Below are 20390 nucleotides of genomic sequence, written 5' to 3'. Positions count from 1 at the left end.
GCGTGGAGGTGAATCAGCGCGCTATTGTGCGCCCAGTGAGGGAGGGAGCAAACTCCAGCATCACGTGGGAATGTTGGTGCTCTCTCTCTGTGTGTGTGTGTGTGTGTGTGTGTGTGTGTGTGTGTGTGTGTGTTCATTTTTGTTTCCTCTTTGGGTTAATAGTGATCAGGTTCAGTTTGGGGTTAGTTATGAATTGGTCAAGGTTTAGGTTAGGGACAAAGTTTAGTTTAGGCTGTCCTCAATGAATGGAAGTCAATGCAAAGTCCTAATAATGATGGCTGCACAAACCTGTGTATTCATTACTTCTGCAGGACCTTTTCCAGGATAAACCCTGACACCTTGTCAGGACCATAGCCTGGTCCTAACGAGGCAAAACCTAGTTTCTGAGGTCCTGGCTTGGTGGTAAGATGTGAATTGTGGTTAGAGTTCGGACTGAATTGGTAATAGTCAAGGTTATGGATAAGCTTTGGATTAGACCATCCACAATATGTGGAAGTTGATGCAAAGTTCTAATAAAAATAGTTTTGGACATTTTGGGAAAGTGAGGACACTTGTGGCCGGTCCTCACTATCTGACCGACTTTCAATTGGATGTTTGAAGACTTGACTTTGGAGTAAGAATTAGGTTTGTTTGTGTGTGCAGGGTTACGGCCAGGCATTTATTTGTGATGGTTGAGGTTAGGATAAGGATCTAGGGAATGCATTATGTGTCTGTGTGTGTGTTTGTGTGGACCACAGACACTAAGTGAGGACATTTTGGCTGGTCCTCACTTCCTCAACGGGCTGTTTGAGGGTTAAGACCCTGACAACTTGCTTTTTTGTTTGGGTTCAAATTAGTTTTGGTTAAGGTTGGGGGACGATACATCCAAACACCCGCAGGTCTTCAGTAGGCGCAGGCACAGATCTATATTTGACACCCTGTTACGTAGAGACCACTGGGGTTAAGTTTTGGGTTAGTGGACAAGGCAATGGGTTAGGATGTGGAATTAAAAAGTGAAAAATTAAAATGAATGGGTTCATATACAATCTGTCAGGTTTAGGATAAGAGATCTAAGAGTTCAGGTTGGGCATTCCGTTGCGATGGTTAAAGTTAGGATGAGGGGCTGGGGAATGCATTATGCCAAAAGCTGTCCTCACTAAGATAGAAGTACAACAGTGTGTGTGTGTGTGTGTGTGTGTGTGTGTGTGTGTGTGTGTGTGTGTGTGTGTGTGTGTGTGTGTGTGTGTGTGTGTGTGTGTGTGTGTGTGTGTGTGTGTGTGTGTGTCTGTGTCTGTGCCCTCCTCTCTTTCATTGTCACTTCTCATTTCTATGCAGACTCCAGAGAATCTGCAGTGTGGTCGCCATGGTAATGCAGAAAGCCTCATTCACAGACTGAGCTGAAGGAGAGGAATTTCAATGGATGAGGTGATGTTGTCAAGGCGCAGAACTGCTGTGAGGCTTATCCACTCGATAAGCAAAAACTTGTGTGAGAGATGAAAACACCCATTTCAAAGACTGATTCGGGGCTTTTGCACAAAACACAACTGTAAAGCTAATGTATCATTAGTTTAGATGTGTGTAAACTCTTTGCTCCCTCTGCTTGGCTGAGGCTCCAAAGCTCCTTCTGCTTCCTTTTCGTCTCATGAAAAGGAATTTTTCATTCAGCGAGGATTTCGTCAGTCCCTCCTCCTCGCCGACCTTCTCCAGAAATCATCTGACAAAGTGAAAGCAAAGAGAGAGGGGGTGGGGGGGGGACAAACCTGCGAGAGCTGCGTGTAGGACATAACTCCTGCATGCCGAGCATTGTCAAGCCTGTCACAATGCAAAGAGAAGAGTATCACTGAACTTAGCCTCAGGGGAGAGCGGCGATACGATACACTATGAAGTGCAGATGGGTGGTTTTCACAAGCAGCATCAAATACACTGGCTCCCTTTGGTCGTGCACCACAAAACCAAAGCTGCATTAGCTGCATAAAAGGAGAAATTAGTCCCAGCTCTTCAGACAACTTGAGGTCATTTTAAACACATTCAGCCAAAAAACATAAAACTGCACTTTGTGGTGAACGGGTTTTTTCTGTTCTCTGAAACTGCTTATTACTGCCACTCAGTGAATAGAGCAGAATGGACGTCGCATCTGAACTTTGTGCACGCTCACACTGCTGCTGTGTTTACGTTCACGGAGACGGACAAACTCCTTTTTGTGCCACACTTAGCAAATAACTCCAGACCCACTGAAAAGGCTTCAAATGTGACCCTCTGAAAGCACAAAGTGAAAATTCGCTGGGGATGAAACAAAGGCCTCTCACGACTGCAAGTATTCCACATGTAATGTAAAACTCCCTGCAGAGGAAACAAACTCTCTACCCTATTAATCATTAAGAAAAGATCTCTACTCCCATAAGGAAGTGAGGAGCACGCGACAAACGCCAAACAGTCCAGAGCCACGTAAATAGGCTCGGTGACCCAGTTTCCCAGGGCCTCATTCCTTATTGTTTCTGTTGTCTGCCTGCATACAAAAGAACGTCAGTGAGAGGAGGAGAAAAGTGAAGACAAGTTTGCACAGATAAATGTCGGTATATATCATTGTTTTGTGTGTGCAACATATGTGAACTCATTTTGCACACATTCATTTTTTTTTTTTGTGGGCCTGCATGTCAGAGCTGATGTAATGCAGAAGCTCGCCATGTCCCAACAATACCCTCCTTCAGTTTCCTTTGCAGCCCCCTAGTTAAAGAAGCAGAGCCTTTGTGCGTCTGCCAGCCTTCTGGCTCGGGCCCTGCTGTAAAACTGAGCAAACCGGTCTGCTCGAGCAGTGAACTAAACATATAGTGGAGAGCACACGTCCGAGGACAGGGAGGGAGGGAGGGAGGGAGAGTGGAGAGGAGGAATGGGGGGAACTGACAGAGGAAAATAGTTTTGGAAGGTGGAGGGGAGAGTGGGAGGGTGGAGAGGACAAAGGTGGAAGGACAGAGAGAGAGGAGAAAGAGATAGACACTTTATTGTCTCAAACACAGTGGAGTGACTCACTTAATGTCTTCCCTCCTCGCCGCCACCCCTTTCCTTCCTAAACACCACACGCTGCACCTTTTCACTTGTCACTTACATCAACACACTGTCTCCCGCCTATGAGCCTTTTCATTTTCTTTCTGTCTTTATGCCACGAACATGGTCTTTTGTCTTCCTTCACCTCATATTTTAGAGCAAACTCTCCTGCTCAGCCGGTGAGCGGTGACGTTTTTGGCTCTCGGTAGAAGTGAGGTTTACACCAAATGCACCATCTCTCTTCTGACGCACACAGCCGCACAGAGGCCGTACACCGACATCTTCCAGTAAAGATTAGGCTGCCAGGATTTCCTCGCTGCTTCCCAGCAGCACAGACGAGTAGCACAGGGTCCGCTCAGAAAGAAAAAAAAGTACTTCCCTCCTCTCCCTCACCACTGTGCATGTTGACTCAGCTCCACTAGTTCTGCTATCAATTTACTACCCTTGTCAAGCCATGAGGCCCTGGCTTACCGTAACAACCCCCCCCCCCCCCCCCCCCTCTCCTGGTTCGACACGGATGACTGAAAATGGGAGGACTGGAGGGAGAAGGAGAGATAGAGAGAGGGGGTTTGATTTATTGTTGAACACCGGACTTCCCACTGGAATAGGCATATGAAGTGTCTCAGGTTAGGGCCTCTATAGAAAACCACTGACCCCGGGAACCCTCAACCACTGCACCAAGGATACTTCCTGGGAAACACCTGTGATGTCAAAAGGAGCTGTGACATTTTATTGACAGCTTGTTCTTGAGAAAAATACTTCAACCCTGACTCGCTGACAGAGCAGCATCAGACCTGTGTCCTGCATGCAGTGGTGGAGGAAGCACATCCTACTTTGACTCTAATACAAGTACAAATAAATAGACAGGCATGTACTCAAGTAAAGGTACAAGTACCACATCAACCTTTCTACTTGAGTAAAAATAAGTAAATTGCTGCCTTTAAATATATTTAAATTATTAAAAGTAAAAGTACTTGCTGAGTTTAGTTTACTACATCATCATTACCTACTATACATTCTGTTTAATACTAGAATAATACAGACTCTGTCATATTAATAAAATAATGCTGCAGATGATGCTACTGAAAACACATTGTCATATTAATGACCGAGTCTCTGCAGTGGCCTCTTCATCCATCGATTTTATGTTTCTTCTTCACCTGTGCTGCTGGAGGCGGGGTCTAAAGTTACCCGCCTGCTCTCATTGGACCAAATCCATTCCCCTTATTGATATGTTTTTAAAATATATTTTTAAAAAAGTGAACTTGTGCCACAACACATTGTAAAGATGGAAAGTAAGCAAAGTAGGGGAGTAGAAAGTACAGATATTTGCTGATACATATCAAATGAGACTCTGATTGTAAAGCTGCCACTTCATTTAGCTCCAAAACGTTTTTAAAATGTGATGTGTATTTTTAAGGTTTTTAATTGAATATTTATTTATCAATTTATAACCTACATTTTACATTTTAAACCTGAGTATTAAATCTAAGTCTAAATTTTGAAGCTAAATATAAAATCTAAATCTAATTGTTAAATATAAATGTTGAATCAGAATGTTTAATATCAATGTTAAATATAAATGTTAAAGCAGGATGTTAAATGTAAATCCAGGCGTAAAAGTTAAAAATACCCCAAATAAGTCTACATGAGTAAAGTACAAATACATGAAAAATGTACTTGAGTACAGTAATCTCAGTGAATGTACTTTGTTACATCCCACCACTGCTGCGTAGATACATTTTGCTTGCTTGCTTGGTCTCAGCTGACAACATACCTGCCCATCAACCCCACCCTGAGACAGACATCTCCTACAGCGCGTCAACACAGTTGGTATAGCAACTAAACGTTTTCCAGACTGGTGACAGTCAAACTTGTTTGTGATTCATTATTCATAATAAATCCAACATTACGTAGGATTCACAATCAGTTAAAGTCATACTTTCCTGGAACCTTTCCTCCCACCTGCTGAATCTATCAATATCTATTGGTAGCACATAAAAAAGCTTCTCAACCTCCCAGACGAATAAAAGAAGTGCATACATTTTGTGCAAACACAGTCTGTTCAGACATCTATAATCAAATATTGTGGCAGTCTGTCGGTTCAAGACATTCTGTGCCTGTTAACGAGTTTGCGTGTTGCCTTAAACACACCAACTATTGTCACGAAATCATTTCCACCCTTAGTAAAAGCTATAGGAGCTCTCTGTGTGCTGCGGCCTTCAACAATGACATGCAATGTTCTGACCAGTGCTCATGGGCGAGCTGTCACCTTATTTTATGTGAAGGCTGAACACAGGGAGGCATTTTCCCTTTTTGCCAAAGTCAGCGTTCAGCTACAACGATAATTACTTCAGTTTCTTGTTGTCACAGCAGTTGGTCTGAAGGTGTGATGAAACAGAACTGATCTGTTGTTTAGACAGAATTAAAAAGCACCCAGTCACAGGCTACGTGTGTGTGCGTGTGTGTGTGCGTGTGTGTGTGCGTGTGTGTGTGCGTGTGCGCGCGTGTGTGTGTGTGCGTGCGTGTGTGTGTGTGCGTGTGGTATTCCAGCTTTACGACATCTTGTTAAACACATGAGCTGTTGTGCGCAACATCTGTTTATAGACACTTAAGGCTAATACACACCTGATGTTGTTCAGAAGCAGATGCCTGAGTTTGCATGTAGAACTGGTGCAGATGAGCATGAGGAGTTTATTTCACTTGCACAAGCTGAAGTGTCTCCTTTTCTCACTCAACAGCCATTGACAATATTTGAAATCAGTGCTGAACGTTTAATACATTTGCATGAAGGACTAGGCAAACAAAGAGTTTTTGAAAGTTCCTTAGGGAAAAGAGACATGAGCTCCAAAAAATTACGAAAAATGCATCTCATCAGAACTGTCTTTTGGCCGTGTAATCAATGATACAGGCCGATCTTGAGGGAACGCGGAGGCTAAAGGCAAATCTGATTGGCTACTGGCTTGTATAGCAGTACTATGAAGGCCATGGGACATTACAAGGTGTATTTTATATTTCAATATGTGAATATGATGCATATTTTACATTTTAATGTGTGACTACGAAGTGTGTTGTAGGATTTCTTAAATGGAATACTATTTGTAATTTTTATAATTTAATGTCTGATTATGACATTTTTTATATATTATGTGTTATGACATATACTTTATATTTTTGTGTGACGTGTATTTTATATTTTAAGGTTATTTCCATTGATTTGCTTTTTTTAACCTATGTAAAGTGTAGCATTGTTCAAAGGGCGATATAAATAAAAAGTTTTATTATTATTACCAAAGAGAGGTCAGCGAACCCTGCTCCTACATCTTCACCTTTTATTTCAAGAGACTGATTTCAAAGATTTAAAAACAGAAATGCAAACCTATACACACATTTTCTTTATATTGACTAGTGCTTTATTTCCTTAAACATGTCCTTCGTTGACACACATTCCACGGTGACCCCCTGAACCTTGACCCTGTGACCCCTGCCCTTTGTGAGCTTGTTTCCAAAGCAACCAACTCACAAAGAAGGATAGCTGGCTTTTGTCCACTTGTCCGAACGTGTTAATGACTCCCTCCGTGTCATTGTCGCTCTTCGTGTCAACGCATTCTCCCTCCTGAGGGAAAGTCAATTCTTATTAGATCAGCGTCGTCAGTGATCGTTCCCTCGCTGCTTTTACACAGAAAAAATATTTTCATTGAGCCGGGGTGATTCACTTAGGCCTTAATATTGATTAATATTGATTTTCAGGGTCAGGTCAAACTGGCTTGGATAACCATTCTACCATTTATTGATGTGAGGATAGAGCCACTACAGTTTTGTCTAAATTACAACAGAAACTTGAAGGTTCTTGACCTAAAAAGTGATCAAAATAAAAAACAGGGCACAATTCAAGGTGTAAACCATGGCTTCAATTTATTTATTATTATTTCAAACAGACCACACAATATTATAAAATATTAAGTGCTGCATGTCATACAAAAACAGTTGTGGCCTCTGCAGAAAGGCCAGTATCAACATCCAAATACAAATTCAGGGAAAAAAATAGGTATAAATACAAAAAGAACTTATGTACAAATACCAGAAAAATAATGTTCATTCAAAAAAAACCTACAAATTCTGAATTTACATTCTCTAACCTACATTTGTAAAACCACACACACACGAAACACACTGTAAACACCCACTTCCCAAACTATCAAATACACACACAAGCACACGTTTTTCAAGTTTTGTTAGGACAGGACAGTTAGCTTATCTCTGCGACGTAGAGGGAAAGCCAAAAATGCATCGGCGTGAAATTCAAATTTCTTTAACAGGTAAAAGTCACAGCTGCTCTTCTGGTTCTGGTGCACTATTTAAAAAGGGGCTGCACCAAAACACGTGGGGGAAAAAATTCAAAGGCCTGAAATCCAAACAGTTAAATTCCTCATGGTCTCTGCTTCTATTTAATCAACAAACTCCATTTCAGAACAAATGGAGACGAAAGAAATTGCTCATCTAATGAAACCTTAATTACATAAATTAACCAACCTTCCATCACATCTGCAACACAGATGCTATATTTCATTCTTTTGGGTTATTTCCTCAGAAATACAACAGTAGTTTGACACCACTTCATAAAAAAACACGCATCGGTTAAAATCAGCTATTTCACAGGAGCAACTGGATTTGAAACAATGCTGCCGAACCTACGACGGAAGCGTGTGATTAGCACCAATTCATCGCTCACAATCTCCGGCTCCGAGTCCAGAACCGGCCTCCGCAGCCTGTGAGGTTTGGCACACGATGCGAACACCAAACAGGTGACAAGGCCTGACAAAAAGCTTGAGGCAGTAGAAGAGCGAACTTGATTAGACAGACCCAACATTTCAAATCAGCTGCTCGTCCAATATCTACGCTCAGATTTCACGGGACAGTGCATACGAGCTGTAGACGCCAGTGGATCTACGAGGACATGTCATTCACAGTTTCATTTGATGCAGGTTGAAGATACTAGGACCCTGTGTGAGGTTCTTGGTGGCTTTAGCTTACTCTCATCCACTTTGATTGAATCCTGGAAAAGCTGCACGGCAGTTAAAGCTGACTTAATACAAGGCTGCCCCCTATGGGCCAAAGAGTGGCACAATTATTTAGACTTTGGAAACAAGGAAGAAAAGCACATTTCCTGAGTTATCACACTGTAAACACCGGCTTGGCACCCAAACGTCTACCAGATCTTTTGCTGGTAAGATGCATAGTAACTCACAGATTTGTGTGAGACTACAAATGTTTTATCTTTGCAGCACAATGTGAAAAAGTCCCTGCTTTTTAAACACTGTTTCTTTACGGTCGGAGATGACACACACACACACACACACACACACACATCAGTGCCAATCTCAGTCTCAAACTTCCTCCCAGACTGAGAGATTTTTTACAACAATATGTACAATTGGGATTTTTAATTAATTAACATTGACATAGGGTTTAAATCACCCTTTGGAATCACTGACATTAAAACAGGCATGGCAAAAAAGAGAGATGGCTTCATAGTGTAATATTTCCTACTTTGAGAAGGCATTCGATTAAATATTCCCCCCCTCCTCTGCCTACATTTATTTCCCCCCCTTCCTTCATTGATACCTCAGCTCTTCAACAGATCCCCGAGGTCGTAGGTGTCAAAGAAATCAGACACTCCCTCGCCATCGTCCAGGCTCCAGAGGTAATCGTCGTGGTCCAAGGGTGGCGAGAAACTGACAAAGGGCGTGTTGGGATCTGGGGCGAACGAGGTGCCGGGGAGCTGGTCCTCGGTGATCTGGAGCAGGCTGGGGGGCAAACCCAACAGCCTCTCTACGTCCAGCAGAGAGGAAGTGGAGGCTGAAGCTGAGGAGGCGGCGGGAACTGCAGCTGTCGACAGGTTGGCTGTTTTATAGGAGAGGACAGAGAAGAGGAGAGATTCCAGTTTAATTTTATCTGTGGGTTCTTACTGAACTAAGCTGAACTTAGCACAACATAAACCTCTGGATTGTTGCTTTAACTTTTCTTTTTAAGTTCAAAACCTTTCGAAAACTCCACCCTTGCGATTTGTTTTTATTTTTGTGTATAAATTAACCTATTTTGCTATATAAATAAAGTTTAAATAAAGTTTGGACTAGTTGATTTACTACCCATCTTAATGGAATAGTTCAACATTTCTACAAAAAGTTGCTTGGTAGGTTTGAGTGTTAGGGGTTCTGCAAAGTATATATTTGAACTAGCTGTTCACTGCTACTTCCACTCTTCATCTTGAGTGAAGCTAATTACCTCCTGGCTAATGCATGACCTTCATATCTTCTGCAAGAAATTAAACAAGTGCATTTTGCAAGATGATAAAATGTTATTTTAATCTTTAAAGCACATAAAGCTTATAAATTTACACCTAAAATAATGCAGTTTGTGGTAAAGTCTGAATCCACAGCACAGTACGTATCTGAAACCCCATCTTACATTCAACAGGCTCCTCCTTGATGCTGTAACTTGTTTGGGCCATCGGTGTTGCAGCTGGAGGACCGAGCGGCGGGGGAAACTCCTCCTTGGGGGTGACAAGGCTCTTAACAGGGCTGGCATCTTCTAGACCCTCCTCCGGACACAGGTAGACTTCGATGGGGCCGTTTTTACTCTTTAAGTAGATCTGTAATGACCCCTGCTGTGGGGAGAGAGGGACACAGAAACAGAGTACTGTCAGTCACTAGTTACTGTTTCCTTGACAAACTAATTTGCCAAAAGATTTAACCTCCATCTGACAGCAATATTGACACATGATACAAATGTACATGGGAGAGCAGTGGTCTATAAAGGCTCAATTCACACAACTACATTTAATTTTTAAATCACTGATGCTACATCTTCACCTGGTGTCCAGACTTCTCCAGAGTTTTGGAGCACCTAAAGCTGTTCTTTAACTTCGGTGCTGACGGGCATAAACTAACCTCGTTGTAGGTCCTAAAATAGAAAACCCTGCTCTTCTTACTTTTCACCATTGCTGTGTTTCTTATTTGTTGCATTATCTGTAAATAAGCAACCAACTGCTTTCGGTTTACACCGGCACGCACACGCCATGAATGCATGAATCTACATGTTTCAGTATGGACAGCAATTACTTGCGATACTGGATTAGAACGCATGTCTTGACAGAGATCGTTTACATTTTAAAACTAAGACGTTAAAATGTGGATGTAGCCTGAAATAGGCGAGATGGAGGAAACAGGAACACAGTGTAAAATGAATACAAAGATGCTCTCTCACCCCTGCTGTGTCTGGCACCTCCAGCTTGGTCTCAGCCGGGGCCTTGACAGCAATGACCGTCTGGTCTCGGAGACTGCCGATGGAGCGGATGTCCTGGTACGTCACGTACCCTAGCGTGCCGTGTGGGGTCAAGGGTAACAACAGCAGCAGCAGCAGGTATCAAGCGGATATTTTTATGTATAAGCAAACACAGACGAGTTGCAATAGAAATGTAGTGAAACACAAAGATGCATGTGAAGGATATCTCTGATTGTCTTTATATTCAGTGAGCTGTTTGAGCTGCGTGGTGCTGGACTGGATGAGCTCGTCCAGAGACCGCTCCGCTCTCTCCAGGTCTCCCAGCTCTTTCCTCAGGGCACACGCCTTCTCTCCTCCGCCTGCACCACCTTCAAATACGTCTCCAACCCTGCAACATCACACAGTTTACATCCACATTATCTATACTGCGTATTCTTTGTAGGAACGTGGGGGGGGGGATAGAGTCAATCCCAGCATAAAGCATATAAAGAGACCAAAAAAACTGAAACCAGTGAGGATTTGATGGCATTAAAATAAGTGAGGTAGCTGTCGTAACGACTCAAAAACATGGTGGAGACTCTATGTTGTAGTGTCTCGTTAAAGCCACTAGGGGGCTGATAAGCTAAGTGTGAGCAGGAATACATACAGTTGAGTTGAGTTGCAGTTACAACTGTGAACTGTAGTTTTATTTGTCAGAGTGGTTGATTCAACTATTTCAAATATTTATAAAATTTAGACGTTGATGGATATATTAAAAGAGCCAATCAGACTACAGAAAGTAAATGCATTTTAATTTCTGGTCTTTTCTCTACACATGTCTTGTATCAGCTGCAATTCCAAAACTAAATCTCTGTTGATTTATTTCTACTCACAGCCACTGGATGTTATTCTTTGATTTCTTTCTGATCAGCTGCACTCCCTCCAGGACGTTGGTGATGTCATAGATGCGTCTCTTCTGGACCTCCAGAACCTCGGTGGCCCAGTTCAGGTCAAGAACTCCGTCGGGAGACTCCGCGATCAGACCCACAAACTTCTTGGTCAGCAGGCCCAGGGAGGTGTCGTACCGCGTCCGCTCACCTGGAGACTTTGGAGCTGAGGCGCAAACAAAAGGCACATTAGGGGACAGACCAGTAGAGAGATTTAACCCTCCAGTGAAGGTGCTCAGTTCTTCACAGGTTATCTACAGGGTAATAACTTAATAACTTCCTAATAAATAATCCAATCAATGTTTAAGTCTTGTCAAAATGTGTTTCAGACATTTTTTCTCCTAAAATATGGATTTTGGATTAAAGACTTTTTAAGATACCCTAAGTAATACATATATTAAACAGAGCCAGGTTGGCCATTGTTAGCAATACTAGTTAGTAACGTGCATTACGCAATATTTTATGCATTTGGATACTGTAACAATTTGTGGACAGAGAGAAGTTGGACAGTTCTTTGTGTATGACTGATCCGATGAGACAGAAGTGCTGATAAACAGGACATTACTCCTCCCTTGTATACTCACTTCTTGGACTTGGTATCCTGGCTGTGATGCTGCCTTTGCCTTTTGGCGTGCGGAACTCTGGGAGGTAAAGAGGGTCCTCGAGATCCAGCTTCCTTTTAGCCTAGAGAGCAGAAAACGTATATATTATTCATTATAAAGAACTGGAACATTTAAAAGCAAAGATGGTTTATGTTTTTACTAAGATGTTACCATTTAGTCACCAAAAATAAAAAAACATGCAAAGTGTGAATAATGTTCCTCATTTGACTTCCTTCCCGGTCTGACGTTTACTGGAAACAATCTGTCGTCCTAGCGACTTAACAAATGTCACAGACTTTACACAATGGCAGATCAAAGTTAAGTTGCTAAAAAAATGTGCAGGGCAAGTCCAGGCCATCAATGTTGGTGAAAAGTGCTAAATAGGGGCGGGGGGGGGTTGCTGAAAAGTGCTATGTCGTAAATGTGACAACGGCCCTCAAGTGCAGAAACAAAGCACCCCCATCACACTTTCCCAAGCACTTCAAGAGGGCCCGATCTCCTGTGAGTGTGTGTGGGTGCGTGAACAGAGTAGAAGGGGAAGGAGGGTGAGGGGATCAGCTCTCTCTCTCGACCCACTGCCTGCAAAACGCCAGGAAATCCCTGGAATCACTCAATGACCTCTCCTCCCCCTTTAAAGCCTCCCTACGTCCCCTTTCTTCTACGACTAAACACACACAAGCTCTCCACATATACACAAGCAGCCGCACACACACACACACACACACACACACACACAAATTGTGTAATGCATCATGCATTCAGTTTCAACCTGAAAATATCCACGTGAACTTTGGGCCCCATAAGAAACTAGATATCTTCATGCGGCCATTCTTCTTCATGGCAAAAGTGAAAGTCACAAGAACACAGGCCCCCTGATAGAATGACGAAATGACCAACTGTCTGAAAAGTGACATCTTGTGCAAAGTCACGACCTCCTGACGTGCCGAATTCCTGCCAGAGACCTAAGTAATGCCAGCACATGTTCACGGTGTGTGAGAGAGGTTTCGGTTCATCAGTGGTCATTCCCCTCTGTATGCAGGGCGCCCACACAAAACCTAATTTTGTGTAATGTGCAGCATCTGGTTCGGGGACCTCACCTTCTCCTCCGTGTCTCATGGCAAACACAACATTAATCCCTTTTTTTGTCGCTGTGCGTAAGAAGCCAGTGAGCCGCTTTGGCTAATAGGTTTAGGGCAATTCTACGGAGAAGGGAAAAGTGGCGAATTGAGCGCAACATGTGTGGATGTGCCTGTGCGAGTGTGGGGGATAATAAAGGCTGCCTTTGTCCCAGTTTGCTCACTGACACGTCCACCTGTTGACTGGCGACATCTGGAGCAGCACAGCAAGTGCATGTGCTGTGCTGTCGGCGGGGAGGCTTTTAATGCCCAAAGCGTTCAGGCAGCCATATGCACAGACACTTCAGGGACATGGACCCCTACCTGTAACAAAATGGCAGCTGTAAGCACTTGTTCAGGTTTTTTGTGGGATTAAAAGTTGTGTCTTTGTTGGCTCAGGGTCTTGGCTGTCACACACCAGAGGAATCAGATACTGGTTGGAGGGTCTACAAGCTGTGACAGCTGTCGCTGACACACAGAGAGGATCTGTGTGGTTTTCCCTTCACTGCTCAGTCTCTCAAAGCCTCCCTTACAATAATTCAGCAAACCTCTCATAAAATAACCACAAAACCTACAGATCGAGCTGCACCAAATCTATGTTTCAGGCTGTTTAGGTCTTACACATTATAAGTCACGGCCACAGGCAACGCTGACACGTCATAAGAGGGAACCAACGGTTTCACCCTGCAGCTGTATGGGTTAAGGCGGGGGCTCGGGTGCTCCCTTTTTGCATGAGGGATTTCACCGTTGAGTCAACCATGTTACGCAAACACTGCTTTATTTAGTTTTTTTTTGTTGGTTTGTTTGATTGAATTCAAGATTATGCAAAAAATACTGGACAGAGTAACAAAAGATTTGGGTCGGTGGGGGCAGATGTGGACTCGGATAACTTTCTTCAACATTGTGAGATAGATTTTACAATATTATTAATTAATAAATCTGGCGTATTTAGGGAACTGAATTCTAAAGACGTGTGAAATTCGATGCAGCTTGATCGAATTCAAGGGGACTGGTTGGGCCTTGTTAAAATCCGTAGTATATGGCTGAGTACATGGGCAGGTTTCATGACACAAACACGTCTCTTCAGCTGCTTTCAGACATGCACTGAACTCTGCAGATGTGCATGTGTGAACGCAAATGTCCAAGGCTGCGGATTATCTGCAGACTTTCTACACCTGGCCTCCTAGTATAAAGTATGTAGACTTTACCCACAGGTCATGTCTGAATGAGTGTGTATACGTCATTTCCAAACATCTGTTTTTGCCTATCCAGACTAAAACACTGCAGCATTTCTAAATTTCACCATTTTAGTGGCTCAAAAAGTAGTAGTAGTGTGGACCTATGGATATTCATAGCAGAGTTGATGAGTTTTTAAACGAGCACGTAGTAGTTTGGATGTAGCCTTTAACAGAAAACTGGATATCGCAGCATGTTGCTCAATTTCAATCTGTTCCCAAGTTGATATTTTGCAGAAAACCACTCTTTTCAGCCAACTGCTGTGAGAAGAAAACCGAAAAGGCCAGAGTCAACTGCCCTGCTATTAACTCTTTATCTCAAAAGCTACCAGTATCACTCCCCTCACGCTTGCTACAAGCTCACCCTGCCTGCCTTCCCAGTTACACCCTGTCTGTTGCACATTCTTTGGCTGATTCCTGCCATCGTGGTGAAATGTCAACTGTGGTGTTTCGCACAGAGTCAATGAGTCACGTGGAGGACCTCTGCCGCCAGGCCTCTTGTGCAAACCCAACAAACCACGTCAGTTGAGCTGCTGGTGCGTGGGACTCAGATTCCAGCCAAGCCAAAGGCAAGTTACAGTACGCCTGCAAGTATCCACTCCTCCGTAAACAAATCCCTCACCACCACACCCATGGGTAGTCAAAAGACAAACAATGGCTGAATTGCTGATGAAATTGTCAGTGTGTCCCTCAAGAGGAAAAAAACTGAAGGGTGGATCTGCCCATTTGGGTGGCTGGTAGAGAGGTGGGGTGGGGGGGGGGGGAGTAGGGCTGCTTTGAAATGTAAAACTCCTCCTGCTGTGGACATTATGCTTCAGGGCCGCTGCTAGGGGCTAAAAAAAGGGGAATGAGATGGAATAGAGAGAGAGAGATTTAGTTTGAGTGCATACAGTTGGCAACGTGGCCAATGTCACATGCAGGTGGCATCAGTCTGAATGGAGGCTCACTACATGGGGTCCAAGAGGAATGGAACCAGAAGTACTCCTCCTTACTTTTGTTGAGGGTTAAGGACAGAGGATGTCACACCTTGTTAAGCCCTTTGGGACAAATTGTGCTTTCTGAATATATAATATACAAATAAAATTTAGCAGATTGATTGAAGTTGATTCAAGAGTCAAGAGACCACTGGAAGGTATAAAGCCTCTTTTCAACTGGTCGTAAAACCCACTCACCTCTGGCTTTTGTCTGCAATGGGAATTAATAAAATCGGCATTCCTTCCCTTATCAAATGACTTTGCAATAGACACAGGTTTGTATTGGCTGCAGATCATTAGACAGTGATGTAAAACGTGACATCGGGCTAAAACCGCTAATTTGACAAGACAGCGAGGGCAGAGAGTGACCCAGTTGTCAGTTTGTGATGCTGAGCATGATGCACCAGTGGAAAATATAAAGAGGCTAACTCCTCTACTGGTAATAGACAGTAATCATAGTTTTAGTGGGTTTACCAGAGTTTAAAAAACTAGCATTTACCCACTACTCTTGGTGTAAAAGAGGTAAAAGAAACAGCAGAGAAGAGCTGTGTGTCACTACCAAGTCGCAGAAGGAGTAATTCATGAAGCTGATATTAATGCAGTTTTGCAGATTGTGCACATTCCATGAAAATCTGGAAACATGCATGTGACATGAGCAGGGAATAAGTGTGACATTGTTTTGTGGTGGCCGACATTATGCCGATGGCAAACATCTTCTGTCCTATCTGGTATTTGACCGTCGTAAAACGCTACTCGCTGTATGTGAAAGAGGAATTCTGCAGTCCCACAGAGCATTTAGGAAGAGTTTGATGTAGGAGGAACAATCGGAGACAGAAGCAGCGTCCCTGGACTTTGGAGGGAGACCCGAGGCCTGTAACACATTTACATCACTATCAAGCTGAGAGGTAACAGTCACAACTATCGACTGTTTACACAAGCTAGTTAAAACTCACATAGCGACCAATGATACATTGCTTTTTTTACTACAGCTAGGTAAGGTAATAAGTAAAGGTTTCATCTCTGCAGCTTAAGTCCAACATTTTTCTTGAGGGTTTTCAAAAGAACATGTCCCATGAGGAAGCTTTTGAAGTAAAAAAAAAAGTAATATTGTCCTAAATCACAATTTGTCTCATAAGGACATCCTCTCATGCCCTTTAGCAAGAGTAAGGATTACTTGTGGGGACACACATGACTGTTCTATAGGCTTGTGTTGTTTGTTTGAGCCGAGCATCCTGTGGTGAAGTGTAAACTGAAAAGACAGTGGTTATTATGTTGTTTAAGCTGAAGGAAGTGAGATGCACATGAAGCGGCAACACTTCCTGTAAACATAAGACCCATGATTGAGCATGAGCTTATGCTGCTGTGTCAGCAAGCACACACACACACACACACAAGTTAAAACCAACTCTGGCTGATCAGTGTCTGATCATATATATCTAATGTATTTAGCATGCTAGCTGTCCATAGTCAGTTATTTGTCTCTTTTATTTATACAATAAAACAACCTAGTTTGACAAATTAGTGAAGAAGCATGGTATCAATGGAGTTGTCACATATTAAAGTTTTATTCATTTAATGCAGCAAATGACAGTTATTAATCGTGATCCGTTACGAGTGACCAATACGAACAGTGGAAGGAAACAACAGCAGACGGGCTAACTGGCTAGCAGTGTGGTATTACTTTTTTACTTTGTTACTCAGGTAAAGAGGATAATGAAACGATCCAACACAGAAAGATACCTTGAATAAAATTGAGAATTTCTCTGGTTTGAACATTGTTGGAAAAAAATTGGATAATATAAGTACAAAGGTCAACATAATATATAGCATAGGTCTAGTTGTTATTAGACATTTGTTACATATCATATCAAAATTAAACGTATGAGCCTATTATCTACTCATCACATAATTTGTCTGAAATATATTAAAAGTTTATAGTATTTTCCCTCTAAAAAATTAAGAAATAACCTCATTTACTGAAATGTGCTGAGGAAGTTTCATAACTCTGGAACTTTCGAAACCAGCTTTGTAATTTCCCTCGTTCTCATCCCAGCTAAACTCTCATTTTAGTGGCGCGCTAGTTGAACCAGGCCTCAGATAAAGTGACCACGACAAACCCAAAGTCAGTCATGTATCTACTGAATGCACGGTGGAGGGGAAGAATGGACCAACCCAGTTATCAGGGTGAAAACACACTCAGCACTCTGGCTTCTTATCTGCCGCTTGTCAACATCTTCATCTGCATAATAAACCCTGCTCAGGCCACGTCCATGACACTCTGCATTAGTCGGACAGCCCATGAACGTCTTTGCGCTGGATTAAAAAGGGGAGAATATGGATGAACCAAACGCATCATTTGACCACGTGACAAGTATAAATCCACAAATACTCAGGCTACAGGCCGCTGAATCGTAATTCAGTTCACCTTGGCACACGATAAGCCAGGTGGCCGCCTATTTCGCACTTTACTTACATCCAACTAATCCTCTTGCTGGGTCGAGGGCCGGAGGTTAACAACATGAGATTTGGAGACCCTGCGCTCGCTCTAGCCCCTGACGTCTTTGGCTTCACTGCAATTGATGTGAATCTTAAAGACAGCAGGGACGGGTCAGAAAGGCGAGAGACCCGATATAACAAACAACAGCAGGTGTGGAGACACCAACGTGTTCGCAGAGTGTGATCCAATCATCTCAGATCATCAAGCTTTTCAAATAATCTCTCAGGAACAGGAAGCATACTGTCAAAACACGGGGGTGGGGGGGACACACTTTTACGGTAGAATTTTTCTTCACCGTGTATGAGGCTAGTATTAACGTGCAATAACTTTCAGTTGCTAGGAGTGGTTTTCTTAACCCCACTTGTCGATGAAAATCTACTTGTCGTGACTCAGATTCAAATCCTGCTCACAGATGAGGAAGGAAAATTAATAACCGTCATCTATAACCAGTGACCGAACTGGCTAGCAGCATATTTTTCCTTCGCCTTAGGTCGTAATTGCCCCGGCAACAGGAGAGACGGGTTTGAACACAGTCAACAAAATATATATGTATACAAACAGCTCACATATATTTAAGTGTTCTTTCCACCCGAGCATACACACACATCATCTCTCAGGGGAAACACACCAGTTGTCCGGTTGTGACCTCTGACCCTAACCTCCGTCCTACAGTGACCAAACAGGCTAACTGTTTAGCAGCGTGTTTTTCCTTCGCCGTACGTCGTAATTGCACCAGTAGCAACAGGAGAGACGGGAAAAGCCACAAGTGATTATGACGTGATTAAAAGGCGACCGAAACTAAACGTCCCGTCACCGAGAATAAAACTGGGGATTTCTCTGGGTTTAGAAACAGTCAACAAAATATATATACATGTGTTTTTTAAGAGTTCTTTCCACCTGAGCAGACACACACACACACACACACAGCAGTTGTCCGGTTGTGACCTCTGACCTTCACCTCCCTCCTACAGTGATATAAACAGGTTACACAGGTGCTGCGTTGCCTCGGTGACAGGTGCAGTCGCAGCAGCTGTCATGAAGGGTGGAAGCACAAAAAAAGCCGTCCCCAACAAGAGCGAGAGGGACGACTCGGGAACATCAGGCGATTCCCAGCTGCCAACACGATTCATAGAATAGAAATTAGTGTAAAGTTCTGAGCTTTACATTAGTGTCACCAGCTTGGTCACCCCCCCCTCCCCAGCATTGTTTAATTGTGTGGCCCTGCTGCCTCGCCTGCTGTGGAGGGGGGGCCACTCGTCTTTTTCACAAGAGGAGGGCCCCCAAACACTACTCAACCCCCCCACCTCCTCCCCAGACAGCCCCCCCCCCCAAAAAAAACCCCCATCTCTCACAGCGTCTGGTCTTGTGTGCAGCTACAGCTGGACTGCGGGAGAAGATGTCACACAACTTTACATGGCATGCAAAAGGCGAACTAGGGACACACGCACACACTGACACACACGCACACACTGACACACACTTTGAGCAGCAGCCACAGTGGCTCCTCTGTGTCTTATCGCGTCCACACATGGTTGAATATTGCCAAAACATGCATACCAATGGAAATCAAGAATTATTCCACCATCCCACACACACGCTCATGACACTGGAGCTATCACTCCATAATAAAGAGTGTGAGTGTGTAAATGCATCCCAGTGGTAGAGTGTGTGTTTGTGTAAATGCACTGCAGTGGTGGAGTGTGTGTTTGTGTAAATGCACCGCAGTGGTAAAGTGTGTGTTTGTGTGTAAATGCATCGCAGTGGTGGAGTGTGTGTTTGATTCCTCACCGGCAGCCGCCCGGAGGATGATCTGATGGGTTTAGCCTCTGGTCCGTGGGGGGTTGAGTACAGGCTGTGGGCTCTTTGTTCGGCCGCGGCCGTGTTGCAGATCTGGGTGAAGTATCCCACCGGCACCGTGCTCATCGGCGGGCTGGACAGTCCGGTGCTGAAGAACTCGGCCTTCACTGCTGCTCCGCTGGAGAACACCTTCATCTTGTGCTGGGAGCAGGGCAGACCCACCGCGGGACGACCCGCCGCTGCCGGAGAAACGCCTTTGGGCGTTCGCATCATATTTTCCACCGGAGTAAAGTAACAAATATAAACCGGATCGGTGGAGCTGAGGGGGAAGGAGCCTGAGATCAATGCTGCGGTAAATCGTTCTCTATTCCGGGCAAGCTGTGGGTTCTCTATGGAGATGTACTCGCACCCCTGCAGCTATAATAACAAATAAACCAGGAGCGACTCACACAGCGGAAACCAGCCTGTTAAATTCAGAAATGCACGATTTAAACATGCGATCCGGACCGTATCTACAGGAACAACCTGCTCGCTGCTGTTCTCCTTTGTCCGGCAACAAAGTGCATAAGAAACTCTCCGTGCAAGTCAATCAAAACGGTGCTCAAAATAAATAAACAAACTTGTTTTAAAGAGTCAGTATTTTGAGAAGTCCAGTACCGGAGGGTTCTCGTGCAGAGTTCTGGTGGTTCTGGTTCTGATTGGGACGCCCCCGCCTCTGCTGCAGAATCCGACCCGGTGTGTGCGTCCTGATCGTCCGGCTCGCAGCTCCTCTCTCTCCATACAAGAGGACAAGAGGTGGAGAGAGAGAAGCAGCTTTTTTTTTTACCGCCAAACTTCGTCCCGCGAAATTTAGATCTCCCGCGGTTGGAGCTCGCCCCTGATTGGCTGTTGGCACGCTCGGCTTGTCACATTTGCATAAAACAGTTGTTCGGCACGAGG

At 43.8% G+C, this 20390-nt stretch overlaps 1 protein-coding gene across 3 annotated transcripts; it reads right to left on the bottom strand.

The window, feature by feature from the left end:
- Positions 1 to 6916: 6916 nt before the first annotated feature.
- On the bottom strand, positions 6917 to 20298 carry e2f2 (E2F transcription factor 2). Of its 3 annotated transcripts, none has more exons than XM_034576420.1 (7): positions 19443 to 20298; positions 11816 to 11915; positions 11178 to 11397; positions 10532 to 10693; positions 10288 to 10402; positions 9490 to 9685; positions 6917 to 8925 (listed from the first exon to the last, which is right to left on the bottom strand). In XM_034576420.1, exons 1-7 carry the CDS (start codon positions 19722 to 19724, stop codon positions 8648 to 8650), a joined length of 1353 nt encoding a protein of 450 aa, XP_034432311.1. In that variant the 5' UTR covers positions 19725 to 20298; the 3' UTR covers positions 6917 to 8647. The 3 variants fall into 3 exon arrangements, with proteins under 3 accessions (XP_034432311.1, XP_034432309.1, XP_034432312.1); XM_034576418.1 differs by having other exon boundaries at positions 9490 to 9688; positions 19443 to 20295; XM_034576421.1 differs by lacking the exon at positions 19443 to 20298 and adding an exon at positions 12005 to 12049 and having other exon boundaries at positions 9490 to 9688.
- Between the last annotated feature and the right edge of the window lie 92 nt (positions 20299 to 20390).

The sequence above is a fragment of the Hippoglossus hippoglossus genome, chromosome 22, assembly GCF_009819705.1.
Source record: "Hippoglossus hippoglossus isolate fHipHip1 chromosome 22, fHipHip1.pri, whole genome shotgun sequence".
Classification (NCBI taxonomy): Eukaryota; Metazoa; Chordata; class Actinopteri; order Pleuronectiformes; family Pleuronectidae; genus Hippoglossus; species Hippoglossus hippoglossus.
The sequence above is the reverse complement of the archived record's forward strand: the minus strand, read 5'-3'. Positions and strand labels throughout refer to the sequence as shown.